Genomic DNA, 25,608 nt, shown 5'->3' on the forward strand with positions numbered 1-25,608 from the left:
AACTGATGCAAATATTGTATCTAGACAACATGCTTAACTTGGGTTTAAAAAACATAATTGCTGCATTCACGTAACCTGCTATGTCTAAGCAAACACCGGTACCAGCAGTCCTTGACTTACAGCCATTCGTTTAGTGACCGTTCGAAGTTGCAACAGCACTGAAAAGTGACTTATGACTATGTCTCACACAATCGTTGCAGTATCCCCGTGGCCAGATGACCAAAAATTAGAATGCTTGGAACTGGCATGTATTTATGACGATTAGAGTGTCCCAGGGTCAGGTGACCTTCTGACAAGGAAAGTCAATGGAGGAGTCAGATTCACTGAACAACCGTGTCACTAACTTAACAACCGCAGTGGTTCACTTAACATCCGTGGCAAGAAAGGTCCCAAAATGGGCAAAACTCATTTAACCACTGTCCTGGTTAGCAACAGAAATTTTGGGCACAATTGTGTTGTGAAGGGCCGGTGAATAGCGCAGGCTGGTAATACCTGTTATTAAGAACACAAAGCCTGTTATTAAGAACACAAAGCCTGCAATTACTGCAGGTTCGAGCCCGGCCCAAGGTTGACTCAGCCTTCCATCCTTTATAAGGTAGGTAAAATGAGGACCCAGATTGTTGGGGGGGCAATAAGTTGACTTTGTAAAAATATACAAATAGAATGAGACTATTGCCTTATACACTGTAAGCCGCCCTGAGTCTTCGGAGAAGGGTGGGGTATAAATGTAAACAAAAAAAAAAACAACAAAAAAAAACAAACTACCTGTACAGTTAGTACTCAACTTATGACCGGTCACTATTTGAAAATCCAACTGACCTACCTTGGGGGTACTTAAAACCTGGATTCAAAGTTCCAACAGTCACCCCCTCAGTCACATGACAGAGCTCATTTATGGCTGTTTGCAGCATCCCACAGTCGCATGACCCTATTTTACGTCGGTTTTGCCCAAACCTGGCATTTTGCTTCCAATTTTGGCAAAACTGCGCCCAACGCTCACTTAACAATCACCGCACAAATGGTTGTAAAATCAAGTTTGGCACGTGACCGACCCTCTTTACAACTGTCACAAATTTCGTCAGCTGCCTGACCTTCGGACCTTTCGCCGCGAGTTGAAGGCTTATCTATTTATTCGCGCAGGACTGGCATAGGAATTTTTAGTAGTTTTTAGTATTTGTTCTTAAATTTTATGGGGTTTTATAGTTTTAAATGGATTTTAATCTGGCCTTATATTTAATAAGTTTTAAAATTATTGTTTTATTGTACACTTTCTATTGTTTTATTTGGCTGTGAACCGCCCTGAGTCCTTCGGGAGAAGAAGGGCGGTATAAAAATCTAATAAATAAAATAAATAAATAAATAAATAAATTACAATCGCAATAGGCAGACTCTTTTGTGGTAGTAACTCGTGGACTATCTGTTATCCATTTTATGACTCACTGTGATGGTTCGCTCAACCAGCTACGTCAAGGGCTGGTTTTCACATAGTGGGAGGTAAAAGCTGCCCGACATTATTGTGGGAATCAGCCCTAAGGTTCAATTCAACAGAGAGATATGCTAGCCAGACATGTATCAGAGCTGATCTTCCCGCTATTGCCAGAGGAACAAGTAAAGTCTTTAGGATAGGTTCCCTTCATTTCAGAAAATAAAAACCTAGAAATCCCAGCTAAGCGGCAAGACAGACACTTGGAGGTTGTGGTTTGGAGGTGTGAAGGTGGTGGCAACAGCAGCAGCGGCAACAATAGCAGAGCAACGACATAAACTGGCTCGACACTGAAAGCCAACATTGCTGGAACGGAAGCTGAAAAGAAAGTTTTCAGCCACATAACATACAACATCAAGGCAAGAACCGGAAACCTGGAAGATTAAAGTGATTAAAAACACAAAAAGACTGTACTTGAACAACTATCAGCACCTGACTGTGGCTGAAAAGAAAGCAAGTGGCGTGTTAAAAATTCAAATAACACATAAGACAGGAGAACGTCAGCACCAAGACAATGCTCTACCCAGAGATAATTTTCAGCGTGATTTCAACACCCACACGTGAATGTTTTGATGGTCTGATTTTGAGCTCTTCCGTTTTGACCAACCCTGGCTTTCACTCGTATCTATTTGAACCACCATATTGAGAAATGTTTTACCAAATTGTGTAAAACCTTAATTATTCTTTCTCAGGATCGCTGTAAGGATAAAAATGGGAATTTCTTCAGAAGAAAGTCAGGTTTTAAATTATTAAGGAATAATTCAGTATATTTCAGTCACTTCTCTGTGTTCTCTAAGCTCTAAGCTGTTATCATCCACAATTGTAATAAAATCCTTCCTTGTGTGATTAAATTTAGTGGAAAAACATCCCATAGTTTGCAAGTAGACGTCAGAGGAACTCTGGACAACATAGAAACATAGATGGGCGGGAAGCACTTTGGCTATAAGAAGTGGCGCGTAGCAAAACCAAAACAGATCAAACAAACTTTGGAGCAGCAAGTAAAGGCGCATTTTGGCTTGGAGAAGAAATTAGCTGGTGGAGGTTGCGACGTCTGCGTGAAAGCAATATGGCGAAGAAGAAGGGCTTTCTTTTAAGGGAGGAAAACAGCCAACAGCCTATCGTCCAAGCACCTTTGTGGAGGACGTGAAAGCAATGTGTGATTACGTATTTGGCCATGTGTGGGTGCCGCAGAAGCTCGACTTTGCAACAACACAAACAAGGCATGTGATGCGACTATTATAGCCAAAAGGAGAGAGAAAACTGCCATGGTGGACGGCTGCCCTACCAACCCTGGTACCTGTGGCAGTTATAAAGGAGTATGACTTAGAGGAATGTCCTTTCATGACACCATGAATTTCCATCAAGTAGGTGGTCCCAGGTGACAGTCCAGTGATGGTCGCCGTGGAAGCATCCCCAGGGACCACTAACTCCTTTCTTTCTCCGGTCACCATGTTTCGGTAGCGGATGACCACATGGTCAGAGATGCCCCTCACGCTGTCCAAAGACACCTCAATGTGGTCTGGGGCGCTGGTCACCACCGTTGGCTTGGCATGGTCTGGACGGAGGTATCCATCTGCGTAGACGCTCTCTGCTTCAGTTATTGGGAATTCCCTTTTCAGAGGCAAGTTGCTGGTTTCTTGGACAAGACGTTCTTCAACCCTCTCTTGAAATTCGATGGGCTTCATCCGTTTGAGGTAGAGATAGATGTCCTTGGCCACGCTCTGGATTGTCTGGTTGCCTCGGAGAGGAAAATTGATGGCCCGGAGGTAGCTCTCGAGCCGCTCAAGGAGGGTCCCATTGTATGGGGACAGTTTGGATGAGATATTCTGGGTCATTCTCTTCAGGAAGTGCTCCTTGGTCAATAAGGTGGTGTTGGTGGGGCGGCGACCCGGATGTGGTTTAGCGCCTGGTTTCTTCTCTCCGGGCTCAGAAGAGGGACCGCCTGGCTTTTTATGGGAAGAAGGCGGCGGTGTCAAGTAGTTGCGACTTGGTTGAATTGGAGCAGGTGCTGGTGGGATCAAAAATGCAGGAGGTTACGGCAAAGTACTGAGCGGGAATAAGTCATGGAGGTGAGGTGTATGGCTATCGACTAGAAACAAAGGTAGTCCTAGACTTACAGCAGTTCGTTTAGTGACAACCTGTAATCGACAATGGCACTGAAAAAAAGGACTTAGTTAGGACCGTTTTTCACACTTATGCCTGTTGGTCACGTGGTCAAAATCAGAGTTGGGTTTCAGCAGGTTCTGACCAGTTCTGGAGAATCGGTAGCGGAAATTTTGAGTAGTTCGGAGAACCGATAGTAAAAATTCTGACTGGCCCCGCCCCCATCTATTCTCTGCCTCCCAAGTCCCAGCTGATTGGGAGGAAATGGGGATTTTGCAGTATCCTTCCCCTGGAGTGGGGTGGGAATGGAGATTTTACAGTATCCTTCCCATGCCACGCTCTCCAAGCCACACCTACAGAACCGGTAGTAAAAATTTTTGAAACCCACCACTGGTCAAAATGCAGATACTTGGCAACTGACTCATATATATGACAGTTGCAGGTCATGTGATCATTTTTGGGGGGGGGGTGACCTTCCAACAAGCAAAATCAATGGGGATGCCAGATTCGCTTAACAACTGCCATGATTCACTTAACAACGGTGGCGAGAAAGGCTGTAAAACAGGGCAAGATACACTTAACAACTGTCTCGTTTAGCAATAAGAAACTTTGGGCTCTACTGTAGCTGTAAGTCGAGGACTACCTAATATGCTAGCTATTTAACCTGGCTTTTTAATTTCCCCACAACTGTGCATTCAGAAAATATTCAGGCCCTCTTCACTTTTGTCAATTTTGTTATGCTGCAGACTGATTCGACAGTTGTTGAAATTCTTATTTTTTTTCTCCTCATTAATCTGCCTTCAGTACCCCATCATGACAAAGTGAAAACAGAATTTTAGAAATGTCTGTAAAATTATTAAAAGGAAAAAACTGAAATATCATATTGGCATAAGTCTTCAGACCCCTTGCAACAACACGTGATGCAACTCAGATGCCTTCCATTTCTCTTGATCATTGCTGGCATGTTTCTATACCTTGGATGGAGTCCACCTGTGGTAAATTAAATCGATTGGACATGATTTGGAAAGACATTTCAATTCTTTTTTTCTTTTTAATAAATTTACAGACATTTTTAAAATTCTGTTTTCACTTTGTCATGATGGTAAAGGTAAAGTTTCCCCTCGCACATATGTGCTAGTTGTTCCCGACTCTAGGCGGGTGGTGCTCATCTCCATTTCAAAGCCGAAGAGCCAGCGCTGTCCGAAGATGTCTCCGTGGTCATGTGGCCGGCATGACTCAGCGCCAAAGGCGCACGGAACGCTGTTACCTTCCCATGAAAGGTGGTCCCTATTTTTCTACTTGCATTTTTTACGTGGTTTCGAACTGCTAGGTTGGCAGAAGCTGGGACAAGTAATGGGAGCTCACTCCGTTACGCGGTGCTAGGGATTTGAACCGCTGAACTGCCAACCTTTCGATCGATAAGCTCAGTGTCTTAGCCACTGAGCCACTGCATCCCCCCATAATGGGGTACGGAATGTAGATCAATGAGGGGGGGAAAATGAATTTCAACAACTGTAAAATCAGTCTGCAGCATAGCAAAATTGACAAAAGCGAAGGGGCTCTGAATACTTTCTGAATGCACCGTTTGGATTGGAGCTGGCACATCGCACTACAAAAGTTAGACTTAGTGACTTATCCATGCTGCCGATCCTGAATTTCCTCAAAACTGCAATAAAAACAGATGAGAGTTAGTGTCGGTCTTTTTATACATTGCATCCAGGAAACGCCCGTGGTCTGTTTTTCAGAAATCTGTGGATTACATAGAGGAAGTCCAAATAAAGAAAAGGCGTTGCAATCAAGGAAGGAAGGAAAAAAAACAAAGACCTGAAAAAAAAGTAGGAAAAATGGGTAGTGTAACTGTAGGAAGTTAGCTCCCACTCCTCTCCTAGAAGAATGAAACATTCTAGGAATTATTAAAAAGGCAGAATATTTCCCTGGATGAGAAATGGGAAAACATGTTTTTCAGGCAGGAAGCAGATTCACTCTTAATAGCCCCCACCCTCCTCAATAGCCCACAGCAGATGTCTGCACTTAAGAAATAAAGAGATAGCTAGGTCTATTCATAAGCAAATGCCCTCACCCAAAATCCAACAAAGGTAGGATTAGCCCTCTACCAATCTAGCAACGGAACTCACCACATGGCACCTGGGGTGATTACATCACCTAGCAAGGCTCAACCAAGCTTGGGACTCAAAAGACAACCTATAAAGTTACGCCTGCATGGCCCCATGGGAGTCTGACAACCAATCAGAATACAAGCTCAAATTCAAAGCCCAACAGAAGGTATAAATCTCTCTGTCTCTCTCTCTCTCTCTCCTTCCCTCCCTCCCCCTCTCTCTTCAAGCCCTTCAAATATTGGAAGACTGCTATCATGTCTCCCCTGGTCCTTCTCTTCACTAGACTAGCCATGCCCAGTTCCTGTAACCATTCTTCATGTTTTAGTCTCCAGTCCCCTAATCATCCTGGTTGCTCTCCTCTGCACTTTTTCTAGAGTCTCAACATCTTTTTTATAGTGTGGTGACCAAAACTGGATGCAGTACTCTAGGTGTGGCCTTACTAGGGCTTTATAGAGTGATATTAGTACCTCACCTGAGCTTTATTTGATCCCTCTGTTAATGCAATTTAGGATTGTGTTGGCTTTTTTGGGTGCCGCTGCACACTGCTGGCTCGTATTTAAATGCGAATGACCAAATAACTGCGAAGAATACAAATCCTTCCATTCCCCACCAGTCGGTTAAAACCGAAGAAGCTTCTTGAATGAGAAACAAAATGTTTTCAAAGGGAAAAAAAAAAACCCAAGAAAGTCCAGTTGACTTTCAGAAAAAGCACCTTTGGGACAACCGTGACCTGGATGGTTGAGAATCTCAACAGACATTTCCAGACAAAAGGAAGTTCTAGACCAGTGATGGAGAGCCTTTTTGGCAACGAGTGCCCAAACCGGAATGTGTGTGCATTTGTGTGCATATGCGTGCCAGAGCATCGGAAACCCGAAGATCAGCTGGCCGGTGCGCGCATGCCTGTTTTTTGGCTGTTTTTCCAGCCATTTTCTGGCCATTTTTGACCTGGAAAACAGGCCAAAAAAGGCCCCTGTCAAGGTTCCAGAAAAACCTCTTCTGCATAAAAAAAACTCAGAAGCCATTGTCTTTAAGAGATCTTTACTAGCATGAGGAAACTGGCACACGATGAGTGAAATTCCAAAACTGAATTTCCGGATTCTTTTCCCAGTTATACAACCCCCAAGAGTCCCACCCCCCTGACCCCTTTGATGGTCACATGGTCCCACGTTCTCCCAGTTCATTCGAATATCTTCTTGCCATTCTTCCTGCAGATGTGAACACCATCCGACCTTGACCGCTTGAAGAATGTTACCATACCCCTCAGCCCCCCTTCCTCCCCTCAAGGGAAAAATGTGGCAGCGTCTGGAACCCTAAAGTCTAATATGGTTTCCAGGCCTGACAGCCCCAAAATAGGCTGGCAAACGGACCAGCTGGCCAGCGCCGGAAACCACAACAGCAGCTGGCAACTGTGCATATGCCCATGGAGAGGGCTCTGTGTGCCACCTCTGGCATGCGTGCTATAGGCTCACCATCATAGTTCTAGACCAAGACAGTCAAGACACTATTGATCTACCTGTGGTGCTGACAACAATGCTGGTGGCTCGGCTGTTCTCACCACTCTGACGGGCAACCAAGGTGATGCGATATCGCGTTCTGCTCTCCAGGTCTTCCAGGGTGACACGCTCAGGGGCTGCGGGCAGCTCGACACGTTTCATGGCTTGAACAGGTCGAGTGGGAACCAGAGGGACGTAGCTGAGGATGTAGCCATCAGGGCGAGAGGTAGGTGGTTCCCACTGCAAAGTCAGGGAGTTTTCGGATACTTGTGATGACTGCAGGCCAGTGGGAGGAGCCACTCCTGCGAAAAAGGAAGAGATACATGAAACACAAAACGTTGCAATGGGAGTGGGAATAAGGGTAGGGAACAACTGGAGGTGGAAAGAGATGGGCTTGATATTAACGAAAGGAGGAAACAAGAGTAGGGGTACCACATCTGGCTTGTAAAATCCAGATGACATCAAAATGGCAGCAAAGAGCTAGGGGAAAAAAATAGTACAGCTCTTTGCTGCCATCTAGTGGTCATCAAGACCCTAGTCCCAAAGGTGCTTTTTTCAAGAGGCAACTGGACTTTCTGGTTTTTCTTTGAAGACGTTTCGCTTCTCATCCAAGAAGCCACTTCAGTTCTGACCGAATGATGGAGAATGGAAGGATTGATATTCCTTGCAGCCATCTGGTCGTTAGCACGCTCTCTGAGAGTCATCGAGGCCACTTGGAGGTTTACCTCAAGGTCACCCGAATAGTGCAAATAGGTGTGGAGCCTTCTTGGAACCGCTGAAAGGACTGTGTTGCAAAATCTTCTATTCGCCATCATTCAGTCAGAACTGAAGAAGCTTCTTGGATAAGAAGCAAAACGTCTTCAAGGAAAAACAAAGAAAGTCCAGTCTTTTGGAAAAAAACACGTTTGGAACAAACCTGACTTGGATGACTGAGAATCTCCATAGACTTTTGCATTCCAGACCAATTATTCCTAAACAAGCTGCAGCTATTTAATGCAAGTAAGGATCAAATGTAGAGAAAGTAGTATAACAAACTGGGAGATATAAACCATTATTCAATAATGGCCTGATTTCCCTCTTCTCAAACCAGCATAATTAAATCCATTTTAATGCATTTTTTCCCTCTTACTAATTTGATTAGAACAGGTCCAGGTAGGATCTTAATGAGGATGTTCACTCTTTGTTTTTATTTATTTATAATAATATTTGGAGCATAAAAATGAGGGGGGGGGTAGAGAAATAGAAAGAAAGAGGAAGGAAGAAAAAAGAACACATTGAAATTTGGCAAAATATGAAAATTGCATAAAGAATTTACAAGAAATGAGAGGGAAAAAAGAATTCTAGTATTACAGGAAAATCCTTGACTTACAACCAAATTTGTGGACCCCTCACATCTTGGACATAAACTGTTTCAACTCCTACCCTCAAAACGACGCTATAGAGCGCTGCACACCAGAACAACTAGACACAAGAACAGTTTTTCCCCGAAGGCCATCACTCTGCTAAACAAATAATTCCCTCAACACTATCAAACTATTTACTAAGTCTGCACTACTATTAATCTCTCATTGTTCCCATCACCCATCTCCTTCCCCTTAGGACTGTATGACTGTAACTTTGTTGCTGGTATCCATATATTGATATTGATTGTTTCCCGATTGCTTATTTGTAGCCTACGACTATCATTAAGTGTTATACCTTATGATTCTTGATGAACGTATCTTTTCTTTTATGTACACTAAGAGTATATGCACCAAAGACAAACTCCTTGTGTGTCCAATCACACTTGGCCAATAAAGAATTCTATTCTATTCTATTCTATTCTATTCTATTCTATTCTATTCTATTCTATTCTATTCTATTCTATTCTATTCTATTCTATTCTATTCCAGGGGTCTCCAACCTTGGTCAAGTTGAAGTCCACAAGTCTTAAAGGAACCAAGTTGGAGACCCCTGTTCTATTTTTTATTTTTATTTTTATTTACATTTATATCCCGCCCTTCTCCAAAGACTCAGGGCGGCTTACAGTGTATAAGGCAATAGTCTCATTCTATTTGTATATTTTACAAAGTCAACTTATTGCCCCCCCAACAATCTGGGTCCTCATTTTACCTACCTTATAAAGGATGGAAGGCTGAGTCAATCTTGGACCGGGCTTGAACCTGCAGTAATTGCAGGCTGCTGTGTTCTAATAACAGGCTTCTTACAGCCTGAGCTACCATGGCCCCTATTCTATTCTATTCTATTCTATTCTACTTAGCATCCATTCAGAGTGACAATGGCACTGAGAGAAGAGATGTATGACCAGTCCTTGCATATATGACTGTCGCAGTGACCCCCACAGTCATGTGTTCATGATTCTGTCGCTTGGCAACCGGCATGTAATTACACAGTTACAGCATCCTGGGGAATAATGTGATTGCCACTTGCAATCTTCCCGGACAGCTTCTGACAAACAAAATCAAAAGGTCAACTGGCTTTGCTTAACAGCTGCATGATTCATGTAATGACCGTGGCAAAAAAGGTCAGAAAAACGAGGCGCAGAGGATAACAACCTCGTGGCTTAGCGAAGTAAGTTCTAGTCTCAATCTTGGTTGTAAGTAAAGGAGTACCTGTGTTCTTTAGAAGTCCCATTAAACTGGAGACGGTTATTTATTATTTGATTGATGTGATCAACTTGACTGTTTGCAAATATTACACGATGAAGTCAGCTGAAATATTATGAGCAATTTTTTCTCCTAAACCTATCAGTTTATTCTTGCCATGTAATAGCTTTCAAAATGGTTTCTGGCAGGACTCTTACTTCTCTTCTCCACTTACCATGATGACTGATGGCACTATAAGTACCGGAGGGCCAATACAGGTAGTCCCTGACTTACAACCGTTCGTTTAGTGATGATTCGAAGTTACAACGGCACTGAACAAGTGACTTGTGATCATTTTTCACCCTTCTGACCATTGTGGCATCCTCGTGATTTACATTCGTATGCGGGGCAACTGGTTCATATTTATGACGGTTGCAGTGTCCTTTTGTGACCTTCTGACAAGCAAAGTCAATGGGGAAGCCAGATTCACCTAATAACTGTGCTATTAATTTAACAGCTGCAGTGATTCACTTAACAAATACGGCCAGAGAAGTCGTAAAGTGGGGCAAAATTCACTTAATACATTTCTCACTTAACAACTCAGCTGTGGTCATAAGTCAAGGACTACCTATAATTTATAAATAAAATGGACTGCTTATGCATAAAGAGGCTGTATTGCATAATAAATAATGTGCCTGAAATATACCGGGTAAGCAACGATGTTTTAGCAACTTCTGCTTTTTATCCAGTTACAAGCAAACGGCTGTTTTCCTTCTTGTGCAACCAGATAAAGTATAAAAGCAAGCTGAATAAATTGTTTGGGTTTCTTCCAGCTTTATGTGAGGACCCATCTTTGACCAGATCTGGATAAATGTGTGTGTCAGGCCTGGAAACCATACTAGACTTTAGGGTTCCAGACGCTGCCACATTTTTTTCCCTGAGGGGAAGAAGGGGGGCTGAGGGGTATGGTAACATTCTTCAAGCGGTCAAGGTCGGATGGTGTTCACATCTGCAGGAAGAGTGGCGAGAAGATATTCGAATGAACTGGGAGAACGTGGGACCATGTGACCAGCAAAGGGGTCAGGGGGGTGGGACTCTTGGGGTTTGTATAACTGGGAAAAGAATCCGGAAGTTCAGTTTTGGAATAATGTCAGGGTTCCAGAAAAACCTCTTCTGCATAAAAAAAAACTCAGAAGCCATTGTCTTTCAGAGTTCTTTACTAGCATGAGGAAACTGGCACACGATGAGTGAAATTCATCGTTTATGCAGAAGAGGTTTTTCTGGAACCCTGACAGTGTGAATTTGAGGGAATAGACCAGTCCTAGATTTCCTGCTTGACAAGGAGAAGGGAATTTGCATGAAAACGGAACAGGTCAAGGAGGGAGGGAAAAATGGAGAATGTGGGAGGCAGAGAGAAATGGAGTCACGGCTCCAGACTACATACGCGTACGCACGGTCTGGGTGACAGGGGGTCCGTAGTGTCGCCCTTTGTCTACCCGAACGGTGAATGTGTATTCCTCCCCCGGCTTTAATCCTTTGTATTCAAAGATCCTTTGGGTGCCAGATAGGTGAATGGATTCGCCCGCCCGAGGATCCTTCTGCAGGTTGGAAAAGAAAAAAGGAGACAGAGTGATACCACACAACATACAGATACTCATCGGCAGGGGTGTCAAACTCGATTTCATGGAGGGCTGTGTTTGACCTCGGGGGTCTGGGGTGGGCATGGCCAGGGTGGAAGTGGCCAGCTCGACGTCACCCCCCACCCCCCCGTCTCCCTCCCTCCCCCTCTCCCGCACGCACACACACACACAAACAGGATATTCCTGCCAATATGAAGTTAAATGCAACAAGCAAAGTGGAGAACACAATCTGAGCGGACACAAGCTGTAAAATCATATTTTCACGCAGATCAGGAAAACACAAACAGAAAATTCTCCAAAGCACCTGAGGGTAGAACAAGAAGCAATGGGTGGAAACTAATCAAGGAGAGAAGCAACCTAGAACTAAGGAGAAATTTCCTGACAGTTAGAACAATTAATCAGTGGAACAACTTGCCTGCAGAAGTTGTCAATGCTCCAACACTGGAAATTTTTAAGAAAATGTTGGATAGCCATTTGTCTGAAATAGTGTAGGGTTTCCTGCCTGGGCAGGGGGTTGAACTAGAAGACCTCCAAGGTCCCTTCCAACTCTGATATTATTATTATTATTATTATTATTATTATTATTATTATTATTATTATTATTATTATTATTATTATTATTAAAATGCGTTTGAGGAGGGCTGGGACCAACATAGAGGACCACATTTTCCATTTGTGCCCTCCAGAAATGGACAGCCAGGCTGAGTGGAGTGGCCTTTAGTAGCCTAAAAAAAAAAATTCCTCCTAACAGTCAGAGCTAGAGAGGGAAAATTGGTATAATAGTTTTGGGGGAAAATTTTCTTAGCATATGTTTGTTTTATTTTTAACTATACCTTGTGCTTCATCCGGGAAGTCAGGGGGGAGGGGGGAGGGATTAGTGAAGGGAGGGGGGTTGGGGGGAAAGGGGGGGGATTTTTTTTGTAAAACGTTTTGAATAAAAAAAAAAAATCCTAATCATTTTCTTATAGTAGGCGCTACGATGAATAGAAATGAGTTCTGGCTGAACCCAGATCTTGAGGAACTACAGCTACCAGCATTCTCCCTGGTCCCACCGCCTGGGGGCTGCTGGGAGTTATACATTTGGAAGGCAGCACAAGATGGATTCTCCACTTCTGTTGCCCAAGCACATTGTCCCGAGGTGTATCTTGTTACCGTGGGTGCCACATGGATCTCATATCCGTCCACAGAAATTTCGGGGTAGTTCCACTCCAGGCGGAAAGAAGTTTCGTCTCGATTTGAAACACGGACGCCAATGGATGGAATCTCTGTTTAGGCCAAGAGAAAAAGTTGGTGTGTGAACCAGGGATGGAATGTAAAATTTGTTCTACGGGCGTGGCTTGGGGGGGGGTAATGTGACTGGGTGGGCGTGGCCACCTTTTTTTTTTTACTTTTAAAAGCATTTTTGCTTTTAAAAGAAAAATGCTTTTAAAGGGTTCTGACAATCCCAGCTGAGTTGCCTGATCGCCAGAACCCTTTAAAAGCATTTTTTTACAGCCCCTTTGGCCGAAGAGGTTGTAGGAAAAAAATGCTTTTAAAGGGTTCTGACAATCCCAGATGAGCTGCATGATCATCAGAGGGTTGTTGTTTTTTTTACTTTTAAAAGCATTTTTTTGGCTGAAGCAAAAATGCTTTTAAAAGTAAAAAAAAAACCCTCTGATGATCGTGCGGCACAGCCGGGCATGGGCAGGGGGGAAGGGATTTTTGCTACTGGTTTTCCGAACCACCCGTCGCCATTACTACCAGATCGGGCGATCCGGTCTGAACCGGAAGCATTTCACCCCTGGTGTGAACGCAAGAGCAGAAACCAATATTGCTTTCTTTCTTATTTTATAGTCACCTCTTCAGAACTTTGCTACGATAAGGTTACCTTTGAAGAGACATTTTACTGTCTGGGGGGTGGGAGATAGCCAGTGAGCCTCCCTCCTCCAATCAAGATGCACACCTCTATACTAGTTCAAACACTAGATAACATGTGCTCTGTTGGGTCCTTGTTTCAGAGATATTTCCTTATCTAAACAGAGAAACAGAATTACTACAAGTGGGCAAAAAAGCAATGGTTTCTGATTTCCTGCCGGATTCCCTATTGAGTTTCCTTGTCGGAAGTTGACAGGGAGCATTAGAAATCTTCCCGCCTGCCTTCCCTATCTCCATATTCCTCCCTCCCTCCCTCCCTCCCTCCCTCCCTCCCCTTCCTATTTCCCTTCCAAGCAGGCTAGTAAGTGGCTGCTGCTGGATGGCGGAGGAAGTGAGGGATTGTGAGACTGGCTGGGAAACTGTCACAGAACGTTCAAAATGAGCATCACATGACTGCGGCAGTGACCCAGCAGCACTGAGGTTCATCAGAGGAAGACTCAATCTGGAAATAAGAAGGAATGAGGGTGAAGGTTTGTTCTCTGAGCGGGTAGGTTGGTTCCCGAATGTTTCATTACCAGGCTAGATAACATCTTCAGTGGAGTTTAGCGGATGTCAATGTCAGCATTCTTCTGTTTTTAAAGACTTCAGGTGTGGATGTTACCTTACCTGGTAACGGTCAGAAACCAACCCACAATCTTCACCCTCATCCTATGCCTGAGCTACAAATATTTGCCACTATTGCATAAGAAGGAATTTCCTGATAGTGAAAACGATTAATCGATGGAATAGCTTACCTCCCAGAGCTGGAGGTAGAGGTTTTCAAAAATTGGGCAGCCATTTTGTCCAGGAAGATATAAGGACTCCTGCCTTGGGCAGGCGATTGGAATACAAGACTTCCAAGGTCCCTTCCAACCCTATGATTTCATGACGACTTTTCCAAATTTCATTTCCTTGGGAGTTATGGCTCCCAGATTTGGGATGCATTCTTTAAGCTAGCACATTTAGAGCATGTGGGTTCAAAAATCGCTGCCCTAGGACTGTGATGGCGAACCTATGGTACGTGTGCCCAAAGCGGCACCTGAAGCCATGTTGCCTGGCATGTGCAGCCTTGCCTGTTTGTCTTCTGAGTTTCTGGAGTGCGCGTGCACACGACGATCAGCTGTCTGCGTGTGCGGCAGTGCCAAAAACCGGCTTGTGCACGCATGCCAGCCACCTGATCATCAGACATGCACGCACACTAGAACTCAGAAGTTCGGCTTTTCTGGAGCATGATCCCTTCAGCCTGCACAAGAGCGCTGGCCAGCTAATTGTCGGGTGCACATGCCTGCTAGAACCCGGATGTTCGGTTTTTCCAGGGTGTGATCCCTTCACGCATGCGGCAGTGCCAAACATGGGTCCTTGAGTGGCTCAGACTGCTAAGACAGTCTGTTATTAACAGCAGCTGCTTGCAATTACTGCAGGTTCAAGTCCCACCAGGCCCAAGGTTGACTCAGCCTTCCATCCTTTATAAGGTAGATAAAATGAGGACCCAGATTGTTGCGGGGGCAATAAGTTGACTTTGTATATAAATATACAAATAGGATGAAGACTATTGCTTGACATAGTGTAAGCCGCCCTGAGTCTTCGGAGAAGGGCGGGATATAAATGCAAATTTAAAAAAAACCAAAAAAAAATTTCCTAACAGCGAGAACAATCAACCAGTGGACTGGCTGGCCACCAGAAGTAGGTGCTTCTTCATCACTGGAGGTTGTTAAGGAAAGCCTGGACCGCCACCTATCTGAAATGGGAGCCATCTCTGCAGGCACGCGAGTCAGTGCCCAGGTCAGCTTCACCACACATGCCCGGTGGCCAGCTGATTTTGGGGTCTTTGTCGGGAGACACGCACGCATGCATGGGGGTGGGTGGGTCATGCGCACATGCATGGGGGGCGTGGGGGGTGTGGTGCACCCCCCCCTTGCACCCCCATTTTTTTTTTTTTACATTTATATCCCGCCCTTCTCCGAAGACTCAGGGTGGCTTACATTGTATAAGGCAATAGACTCATTCTATTTGTATATTTATATACAAAGTCAACTTATTGCCCCCCCCCAACAATCTGGGTCCTCATTTTACCTACCTTATAAAGGATGGAAGGCTGAGTCAACCTTGGGCCTGGTGGGACTCGAACCTGCAGTAATTGCAGGCAGCTGTGTTTAATAACAGGCTATCTTACAGCCTGAGCCACACTGCGGCCATTTTTGGTTCCAGGAAGCTTCAGGGAGGCCTGCTAGCATCAAAACGGGGGTTGTGCATGCCTGCGCGGGGGACAGGAGGAGCGTGGGAAGGTCACGTGCGCATTCACAGGGGCGGGGTAGCATGGGGGGGCGTCGCACCCGCTTTCGGCACCCAAGAAAAAAAGGTTAGTACAAGGTCTCCTGCTTGAGCAAGGGGTTGGACTAGAATGTCCCTAACCAGCTCTATTCTGATTGATTGTTTAAACCTTTGTGCCTACCTATTAAACAGTCATCGCCCGAATAGCCACTATTGCACACGCATGTTCCATTCTGACATTCTCCGTGGCCACTACAATGCTCCGGACATGCCAGCTGACCGCAGTCGGGACCGGTGTAGTCTGGGTGGCAGGAACACACCCCTCCCTGCAGACAGTGGCCTCTGTGGTTACAATCGTTGGGGCATGTCTTGGTGCCGCAGGCCGGCCCGATGAAGCCTGGCTCGCACACGCAGCGTCCATTGCGACATTCTCCGCGCCTGTTGCAGTTGCTAGGGCAAGCTCGGGTTGCACAATCCGCCCCGCTGTATCCTGGGTTGCACACGCACCGTCCTGAGATGCATTGCCCGTGTCCATGGCAGTTCTGGGGACAAATGGGGTCGGAGCAGGAGGGCCCCACATATCCTGGGAAGCAGGTGCAGCGGCCATCCACACAGCGCCCTTGGTCATTGCAGTCATCGGGGCAAGAGGGTGGCTCTTCGCAGCTGACCCCAGAGTAGCCAGGCTGGCATTGACAGCGCCCGTTGACGCATCTGCCTCGCTCTGGGCCACCGCAGCCTTCGGAGCAGACCGGCTCGGCGCAGGTGGGACCGCCCCAACCCGACTCACATTCGCACAGGCAACGAGAGAGGTCGAAGGATCCGTGGTGCGAACATAACGTGCGAATGTCTGTTTGGCCTAGAGAAGAGAGAGAGAGAGAAACATAAGGAGATCGAGGGAGGGATTGTTTAAAAGGGCACCTGTAAATCGCTTAATTACTGCATTTATAGCCCGAGGAAGAAAGTCCAAGAGCTCAGCTGCTTGTTTTACCTTCAGAAGTGAGACTGAATGAAAATAAATCTCAGATCTTCTAAAGGTTGGTTTTCACAAAGTTATTTGAAGGGAGGGAGGGAAGATGGAGGGAAGGAAGGAAGGAGGAAGGAAGGCAGGGAGCAAGGAAGGGAGCAAGGAAAGAAGGAAGGAAGGGAGTGAAAGAAGGGAGGGAGCAAGGAAGGGAGGGAGGGAGGGAGCAAGAAAGGAAGAAAGGTAGCGAAGGAAGGAAGGAAGAGAGCAAGGAAGGGAGGGAGGCAGGGAGGGAGGGAGGCAGGGAGGGAGGGACCAAGGAAGGAAGGAAGGAAGGGAGCAAGGAAGGGAGGGAGCAAGCAAGGAAGGAAGGATGGAAGGAAGGAAGGAAGGAAGGGAGCAAGCAAGGAAGGAAGGGAGCAAGGGAGGAAGGAAGGAAGGAAGAAAGAAAGGGAGTGAAGGAAGGGAGCAAGAAAAGAAGGGAGGGAGGGAAGGAAGGATGGAAGAGGAAGAGAGGAGGGAGGAGGGAAGAAAGGAGGGAGGGAGAAGGAAAAAAGGAAGGAGGAAGGAAGGCAGGGAGCAAGAAAGAAAGAAGAGAGGAGGGTAGGAGAGAAGAAAGGGGACGGAGGGAGGAAGAGAGAGAGAGGGAAGAAAGGAAGGAGGGAGGGAGGCAGGGAGCAAGAAAGAAAGAAAGGAGGAACAAAAGGAGGGAAGGAAGGAGGGAGGGAGGAGGGAAGAAAGGTGGGAGGAAGGGACAAGAAAGGAATTTAAGGAAAGAATTTAAATGGAATGATGTATGGAGGGAAATAAATGACTAGGTAAGGGGTTTGTATTCTATAGGAGGGGTTGATTGTAATGTACCTAAAATGTGCTGGATGGAGTGGGGGGATCTCTGTGACCACCCACCTGTCATCATTCTTAGGTGAAAAACAAAGGACTTAATTCATGCAATCGCTCGTTTCCTTGATCCCAGTTCCAGAACCATTTTGCTAAGGTATAAAATATTTCAACAGCCGGGTAGAATTCAACCCTGCCTTCCTCCTCTTCCCTTACCTTCGCTGGCTTGACTACTGGTGGGCGCAGCAGGGCAACAGCCTCCCCCAGCTTGGCACGTTTCCTGTAGGACCCGAACTTCATTCTCCAGGGCCTGCAGCCTTCTCCAAAGTTCCCGGGTATCTTCGGTGCCAGGGGGACACGCACAAGATTGCTGTGGGAGGTTGATGCGATGGGTGAAAACCACATGCTCTTGATCTGTTCCTTCCAGGGTGTGCTCATATTGGCCCCCTCCCCGAGAAGATCCAGGAGGACCTAAGGCCTCTTGGGGAGGTGGGGAGGCACCCTCGTTTGGCGTGTCTTCTCCTGCCACCTTAATTGTGTAGACATGGGAGAAGATGGTCGCATTGGAAGAGATGAGGGGGTGGGGAAGACGTGCCCCGCAGGAAACCCCCAGCCAGCAGAGGAGCAGAAGGAAAGATGCTCTCTTTGAGGGCCTCTCCATGATCATTCAAGATCTGTAAGGAAGGGGACAATAAGGAAGAGAAATAAATCAGGACAGAATTAGATTGGCTAAAGACAACAATTGGCATGGTCAAGGAGCCAAGCACTTTTCTTAGCATGGGTTGGAAGAAATATCCATCTGGATCAGTTCCAAGGTTCCTTCCAATTCTATTCTGATTGATTGATTACTCACAAATAGTAGAGTTTCTCCTGGTTGACCAGGGGCTGGACTAGAAGACCTCCAAGGTTCCTTCCAATTCTATTCTGATTGATTGATTGATTACTCACAAATAGTAGAGTTTCTCCTGGTTGACCAGGGGCTGGACTAGAAGACCTCCAAGGTTCCTTCCAATTCTATTCTGATTGATTGATTGATTGATTACTCACAAATAGTAGAGTTTCTCCTGGTTGACCAGGGGCTGGACTAGAAGACCTCCAAGGTTCCTTCCAATTCTATTCTGATTGATTGATTGATTACTCACAAATAGTAGAGTTTCTCCTGGTTGACCAGGGGCTGGACTATAAGACCTCCAAGGTCCCTTCCAAATCTATTCTGATTGATTGATTGATTGATTGGTTGGTTGGTTGATTGATTGATTGATTACTCACAAATAGTAGAGTTTCTCCTGGTTGACCAGGGGCTGGACTAGAAGACCTCCAAGGTTCCTTCCAATTCTATTCTGATTGATTGATTGATTACTCACAAATAGTAGAGTTTCTCCTGGTTGACCAGGGGCTGGACTAGAAGACCTCCAAGGTTCCTTCCAATTCTATTCTGATTGATTGATTGATTACTCACAAATAGTAGAGTTTCTCCTGGTTGACCAGGGGCTGGACTAGAAGACCTCCAAGGTCCCTTCCAACTCTGTTATTCTGTTTTTCTGACAACTTTGAAGATTACTGGTTCAGATGGATAGTTTGAAAGAGGCAACACAGGTGATGGGGGCTGATTTCAAGTTTAGGAGAATGGATGACTTGGAAGCAGAAGGAAAGATGCTCTCTTTGAGGGCCTCTCCATGATCATTCAAGATCTGTAAGGAAGGGGACAATAAGGAAGAGAAATAAATCAGGACAGAATTAGATTGGCTAAAGACAACAATTGGCATGGTCAAGGAGCCAAGCACTTTTCTTAGCATGGGTTGGAAGAAATATCCATCTGGATCAGTTCCAAGCTGGGAGAAAGACTCTGGAAACATGGAGGCTGACTGGAAAGATGGTTTTAATGATGAAGCAGAACCGCATATGTTCTGGGCAGCTGACCACAAAGAATTGAGAGTGGGGGGGTATTTATAGCTTCTCTTGGGCTTTGAACACTTGAACTTCCTGTTACTGTGCAAGAACATGTATTCTATTTGTTGTCAGACTCCCATGGTGCCATGTACAAATCCTAGGACTTTGTCTGAGATAAGCTTGGTTGAAGTTTGGCTGATGCAATAAAGGGGCTTGCTGGGCAATTCCTATTGTGGCTGAGGGCTAACCCTACCTTTGTTAAGACCTTGCTGCAGGGAGTAATGGATTACCAGTGGTGGGTTTCTACCAGTTTGCCCCGGTTCAGGTGAGCCAGTAGCTCCAGTGATGAGCTGAGAGCGAATCGGTTTGCTCTGACCGTCAGCTGCGCCCTCCCGCCTGCCCCTGCGCTATACCTACCTATATTCATTCATTTTTAGTCCAGCTAATAGGCATGGCAGAGCGAATTGCCGCACCTCAGCTTTTCTGAAATGCAATGCGCTTGCCCGGAGCTCAAGTTTGGCATGCGTGAGAGCAAAACGAGCTCGCTTCTCACAAAGCAAGTGCAAAGCGCATGTGCGAAGTGAACCGGTTATTACACCGGTTGAAACCCACCACTGTGGATTACCAAATCTGCATTTCTAAAAGCTGGCCTTAGCTTAGTATCTGCTTGGGACCAGGGAGCTGGGGCTCAGAGTTTCTGTCTCCGTTAAGATTTTTATTTCGCTTTTAGGGGAAATATTTTATCCCGCTTTTTTTAATATTTCTCAAAATTTTTCATTCTTCTAGGAGAGGGTTGGGTGCTAACTTTCTACACATGGAAGCCAGATGGGTTCAGTGGTTTTCAAAGTTGTCAGCTTTAAGAGGTGTGGACTTCAACTCCCAGAATTCCTCAGCCAGCCATGTTGGCTGAAGAATTCTGAGAGTTGATGAACAGACATCTTAGTGGTGACATGATAGCAGTGTTCCGATATCTAAGGGGCTACTACAAAAAAGAAAAAATAAGTCAACTTATTTTCCAAAGCACCTGAGGGCAGGACAAGAAACAACGGATGGAAACTAATTAAAGAGAGATCCAACCTAGAACTTAGGAGAAATTTCCAGACAGTTAAACAATTAACTTGCCTCCAGTCTGGAGGTTTTAAAGAAAAGATTGGACAATCATTTGTCTGAAATGGTATAGGCTTTCCTGCTTGAGCAGGGGGTTGGATTAGAAGATCTCCAAGGTCCCTTCCAACTCTGTTATTCTGTTTTTCTGACAACTTTGAAGATTACTGGTTCAGATGGATAGTTTGAAAGAGGCAACACAGGTGATGGGGGGCTGATTTCCGAAGTTTAGGAGAATGGATGACTTGGAAGCAGAAGGAACCCAATTCACTGGTTGTTATTCCTTAAAAGAGCCACACCATTGAACAATGAAAGCACTTATTTTTATACACAATTAGCCCAGCTTGGAGATAGGAAGGAACAGGCAGAGCCTCTGTCTCTATCTTTGTGAGCTCTCTGATAAGAAGAGAAAGTAAACTACGGAAAAAGAAATCCATTGTTATACTAGGACGCCTCAGAGCCATACTCAAGGATTTCCACTATTTGGGATTTTTGAATTTATCAGACCCAAACACCCCAATTTTACAAAAACCACCCCACCTCGCTTGCGACTGAGTATATCTTAGATATTATCTTCATAATTCTTAGTCTTTTCGGTTACTACTTGAATTATTAAGTTTTCACTGGTCTTAGAGTGTGAATCTAACTGCAGAATTAACAATGTACCAGTGGAATGGCTTGCCACAAGAAGTGATGAGTTGCTTCATCGTTGGAGGTTTTTAAGAAGAGATTGGACAATCATTTGTCTGAAATGGTATAGGCTTTCCTGCTTGAGCAGGGGGTTGGATTAGAAGATCTCCAAGGTCCCTTCCAACTCTGTTATTCTGTTTTTCTGACAACTTTGAAGATTACTGGTTCAGATGGATAGTTTGAAAGAGGCAACACAGGTGATGGGGGGCTGATTTCCGAAGTTTAGGAGAATGGATGACTTGGAAGCAGAAGGAAAGATGCTCTCTTTGAGGGCCTCTCCATGATCATTCAAGATCTGTAAGGAAGGGGACAATAAGGAAGAGAAATAAATCAGGACAGAATTAGATTGGCTAAAGACAACAATTGGCATGGTCAAGGAGCCAAGCACTTTTCTTAGCATGGGTTGGAAGAAATATCCATCTGGATCAGTTCCAAGCTGGGAGAAAGACTCTGGAAACATGGAGGCTGACTGGAAAGATGGTTTTAATGATGAAGCAGAACCGCATATGTTCTGGGCAGCTGACCACAAAGAATTGAGAGTGGGGGCGGTATTTATAGCTTCTCTTGGGCTTTGAACACTTGAACTTCCTGTTACTGTGCAAGAACATGTATTCTATTGGCTGTTGTCAGACTCCCATGGTGCCATGTACAAATCCTAGGACTTTGTCTGAGATAAGCTTGGTTGAAGTTTGGCTGATGCGATAAAGGGGCTTGCTGGGCAATTCCTATTGTGGCTGAGGGCTAACCCTACCTTTGTTCAGACCTTGCTGCAGGGAGTAATGGATTACCAGTGGTGGGTTTCTACCAGTTTGCCCCGGTTTAGGTGAACCGGTAGCTCAATGATGAGCTGAGAGCGAATCGGTTTGCTCTGACCGTCAGCTCGACTCACTCCCAGAGAATGTATTGCGCAGGTCCGAAAGAGTCAGGAGACGCCCAGTCTACTTGCGTGATTACGTTGAAAAATAAGATGTAAATTTTTATGTAAATAGTGGTAAAGTGTTTTCTGGGAGGGAAGGAGTGTAATGTATCTTTAAAAGTTTTGGCGGGAAAATAGCACGTTGCTGATTGGTTGAAGCCCCCGGTTAAAATGTATATAAGGAGAGGTTTTTCCCAGCACTGGCTGCTGGGTTCACCATATAGTAAAGAGCTGTTGTCACAATCCTGGTCTCCTGCCTCGTTATTGCCCGAATCTAACAGAAACCCACCACTGTGGATTACCAAATCTGCATTTCTAAAAGCTGGCCTTAGCTTAGTATCTGCTTGGGACCAGGGAGCTGGGGCTCAGAGTTTCTGTCTCCGTTAAGATTTTTATTTCGCTTTTAGGGGAAATATTTTATCCCGCCTTTTTTAATATTTCTCAAAATTTTTCATTCTTCTAGGAGAGGGTTGGGTGCTAACTTTCTACACATGGAAGCCAGATGGGTTCAGTGGTTTTCAAAGTTGTCAGCTTTAAGAGGTGTGGACTTCAACTCCCAGAATTCCTCAGCCAGCCATGTTGGCTGAAGAATTCTGAGAGTTGATGAACAGACATCTTAGTGGTGACATGATAGCAGTGTTCCGATATCTAAGGGGCTACTACAAAAAAGAAAAAATAAGTCAACTTATTTTCCAAAGCACCTGAGGGCAGGACAAGAAACAACGGATGGAAACTAATTAAAGAGAGATCCAACCTAGAACTTAGGAGAAATTTCCAGACAGTTAAACAATTAACTTGCCTCCAGTCTGGAGGTTTTAAAGAAAAGATTGGACAATCATTTGTCTGAAATGGTATAGGCTTTCCTGCTTGAGCAGGGGGTTGGATTAGAAGATCTCCAAGGTCCCTTCCAACTCTGTTATTCTGTTTTTCTGACAACTTTGAAGATTACTGGTTCAGATGGATAGTTTGAAAGAGGCAACACAGGTGATGGGGGGCTGATTTCCGAAGTTTAGGAGAATGGATGACTTGGAAGCAGAAGGAACCCAATTCACTGGTTGTTATTCCTTAAAAGAGCCACACCATTGAACAATGAAAGCACTTATTTTTATACACAATTAGCCCAGCTTGGAGATAGGAAGGAACAGGCAGAGCCTCTGTCTCTATCTTTGTGAGCTCTCTGATAAGAAGAGAAAGTAAACTACGGAAAAAGAAATCCATTGTTATACTAGGACGCCTCAGAGCCATACTCAAGGATTTCCACTATTTGGGATTTTTGAATTTATCAGACCCAAACACCCCAATTTTACAAAAACCACCCCACCTCGCTTGCGACTGAGTATATCTTAGATATTATCTTCATAATTCTTAGTCTTTTCGGTTACTACTTGAATTATTAAGTTTTCACTGGTCTTAGAGTGTGAATCTAACTGCAGAATTAACAATGTACCAGTGGAATGGCTTGCCACAAGAAGTGATGAGTTGCTTCATCGTTGGAGGTTTTTAAGAAGAGACTGGACAGTCACTCATCTGAAATAGTAGAGTTTCTCCTGGTTGACCAGGGGGCTGGACTAGAAGACCTCCAAGGTTCCTTCCAATTCTATTCTGATTGATTGATTGATTGATTACTCACAAATAGTAGAGAAATCAATTTACTGAGGACAATTACCAGAATGGACTATCCTTGATAAATAGAGATAATTAAACTATATGTAGTTTAGGCAAAATTTTATTTCTGGTACAAAGTATTAAAAGGTGTCCTTTCTTTTTTCCCTTGCCCTTTCACACTTTCATAGAGGTTGAAGAAACTCAATAAATAAAGGAGAATATTTATCCCTCAGGGTTGAAATGAAGCGTCTTTGGTCTCTGAGCTTGGCTTAGAGCCAAAAAGAGATTTAAAAAACCAAAACACCTCCCTAGCAGTAATCAACCCATATGTCAGGCCTGGAATCCGTCTTTTGCATTGGATCTTCAGGCCTGTCACATTTACTACTGTGGGAAACTGGTAGAGGGGATTGTACGGAGCAGGGGTGATATACAGTCATAACAACATTCCTTTCTCAGAGAGTCAAGGACATCTTGCCCTGTTCCTGGAGGACTGGAACTGGGAGGCATCACCAGTTTGAATGGTGCTTTGGTTGGACCATGTGATGGACATGTGGGTGCTGGGCAGGGACTTGGACTTTCCTTTGGGTGGGGAAAACCTGGAAACTTTCAGATTCGGGTTTTCCCAGATGTGCCAATATGACACCGCTAATAAAATGGAACTTTGAGGAACTTCAAGCCTCGGAGTCTTCTTTCATTGGGGGTGTTACTTGGAATCCTGACACCGTAGGTGAGCACAAATTAACACCAAGAGTAACGTTTTACCAACAATCCAGAAATAAACAATAATGCAATCAAGGAATTACCAACCAAGCTAACAGTAAACAGCCCAACTGAAGAACCACCAAGACTATCCCCACCAACATTGACACGACAAGTCAGTGAAATATGAACTGAGAGCAGAGGTGGGTTTCAGCAGGTTCTGACCAGTTCTGGAGAAATGGTACCGAGAAATTTTGAGTAGTTGGGAGAACCGGTAGTAAAAATTCTGATTGGCCCCTCCCCCATCTGTTCTCTGCCTCCTGAGTCCCAGCTGATTGGGAGGAAATGGAGATTTTGCAGTATCCTTCCCCTGGAGTGGGGAGAGAATGGAGATTTTACAGTATCCTTCCCCTGGAGTGGGGTGGGAATGGAGATTTTACAGTATCCTTCTCCTGGAGTGGAGTGGAAATGGAGATTTTACAGTATCCTTCCCCTGCCATGCCCACCAAGCCACACCCACCAAGCCATGCCACGCCCACCAAGCCACTCCCACAGAACCAGTATTAAAAAAAATTTGAAACCCACCACTGACTGACAGCAAATCCCACTCCTTGCTAGTACTGATGATGTTAGCTAGTTTTGGTAGTGAAACCTCTGCAAGAAAACAAGCAAGCTCTGAGAGCACCAAGGGCCCCTCAGATCCAATAAAAGCCATTAGAGCTTTTGCAATGGCTCACTACCAGATACCAAGGAAATGAGGAAGTGTGACACGGCTATCACCGATGGCATTGATGTGGGCAGCAGAGATGCGAGCAGACCCCATGACGCAGCTCCCACAGCCCTCTGCCAAAACGGGAAGGTCAGGAAAGCTTAACAGCCACGAAAACACACCCAGCAGGATGTTCTGAAATGTAACTGGAGAGCAGCCCTGTGAGAATCAGATATGAACCGAGAGAAGCTGGCAACAGAGAAGAGGAAACCGTATAGGATTAGACAGGGTAGAGGGAGAGTACCAGCATTTCTTTGAAATGTCCCGATGACAGAGGCAATAAGCAATGGATTAAAAAGCAATAGCACTTAGACTTATTAACTGCTTCACGGTGCTTTTACAGCCCTCTCTAAGCAGTTTATAGAGTCAGCCTATTGCCCCCAATAATCGGGGTCCTCATTTTACCCACCTCAGAAGGATGGAAGACTGAGTCAACGTTGAGCCTGGTGAGATTTGATCTGCCAAACTGCTGGCAGCCGGAGATCGGCAGAGGTAGCCTGCAGTACTGCACTCTAACCACTGCACCACCAAGATAGATAGATAGATAGATAG

The 25,608-nt window shown here is 45.0% G+C and overlaps 1 protein-coding gene across 6 annotated transcripts in view; it reads right to left on the bottom strand.

Moving 5' to 3' along the window:
• The window catches only part of TNXB (tenascin XB), a 153,634-nt gene that overhangs the window by 102,406 nt on the left and 25,620 nt on the right, over positions 1-25,608 (bottom strand). For 5 of the 6 annotated variants that reach the window (XM_058173620.1, XM_058173618.1, XM_058173617.1 and 2 more), the window contains exons 2-7: positions 17,600-18,057; positions 15,767-16,441; positions 12,574-12,686; positions 11,226-11,379; positions 7,217-7,498; positions 2,781-3,491 (exon numbers count right to left, since the gene is read on the bottom strand). In XM_058173620.1, the coding sequence (XP_058029603.1) occupies positions 2,781-3,491; positions 7,217-7,498; positions 11,226-11,379; positions 12,574-12,686; positions 15,767-16,441; positions 17,600-18,050 (2,386 nt within the window). In that variant the 5' untranslated portion in view covers positions 18,051-18,057. The remainder of the gene's footprint in view (positions 1-2,780; positions 3,492-7,216; positions 7,499-11,225; positions 11,380-12,573; positions 12,687-15,766; positions 16,442-17,599; positions 18,058-25,608) is intronic. The other variant, XM_058173622.1, reaches the window with a different exon arrangement.

This window comes from Ahaetulla prasina, chromosome 2 (assembly GCF_028640845.1).
Source record: "Ahaetulla prasina isolate Xishuangbanna chromosome 2, ASM2864084v1, whole genome shotgun sequence".
Taxonomy (NCBI): domain Eukaryota; kingdom Metazoa; phylum Chordata; class Lepidosauria; order Squamata; family Colubridae; genus Ahaetulla; species Ahaetulla prasina.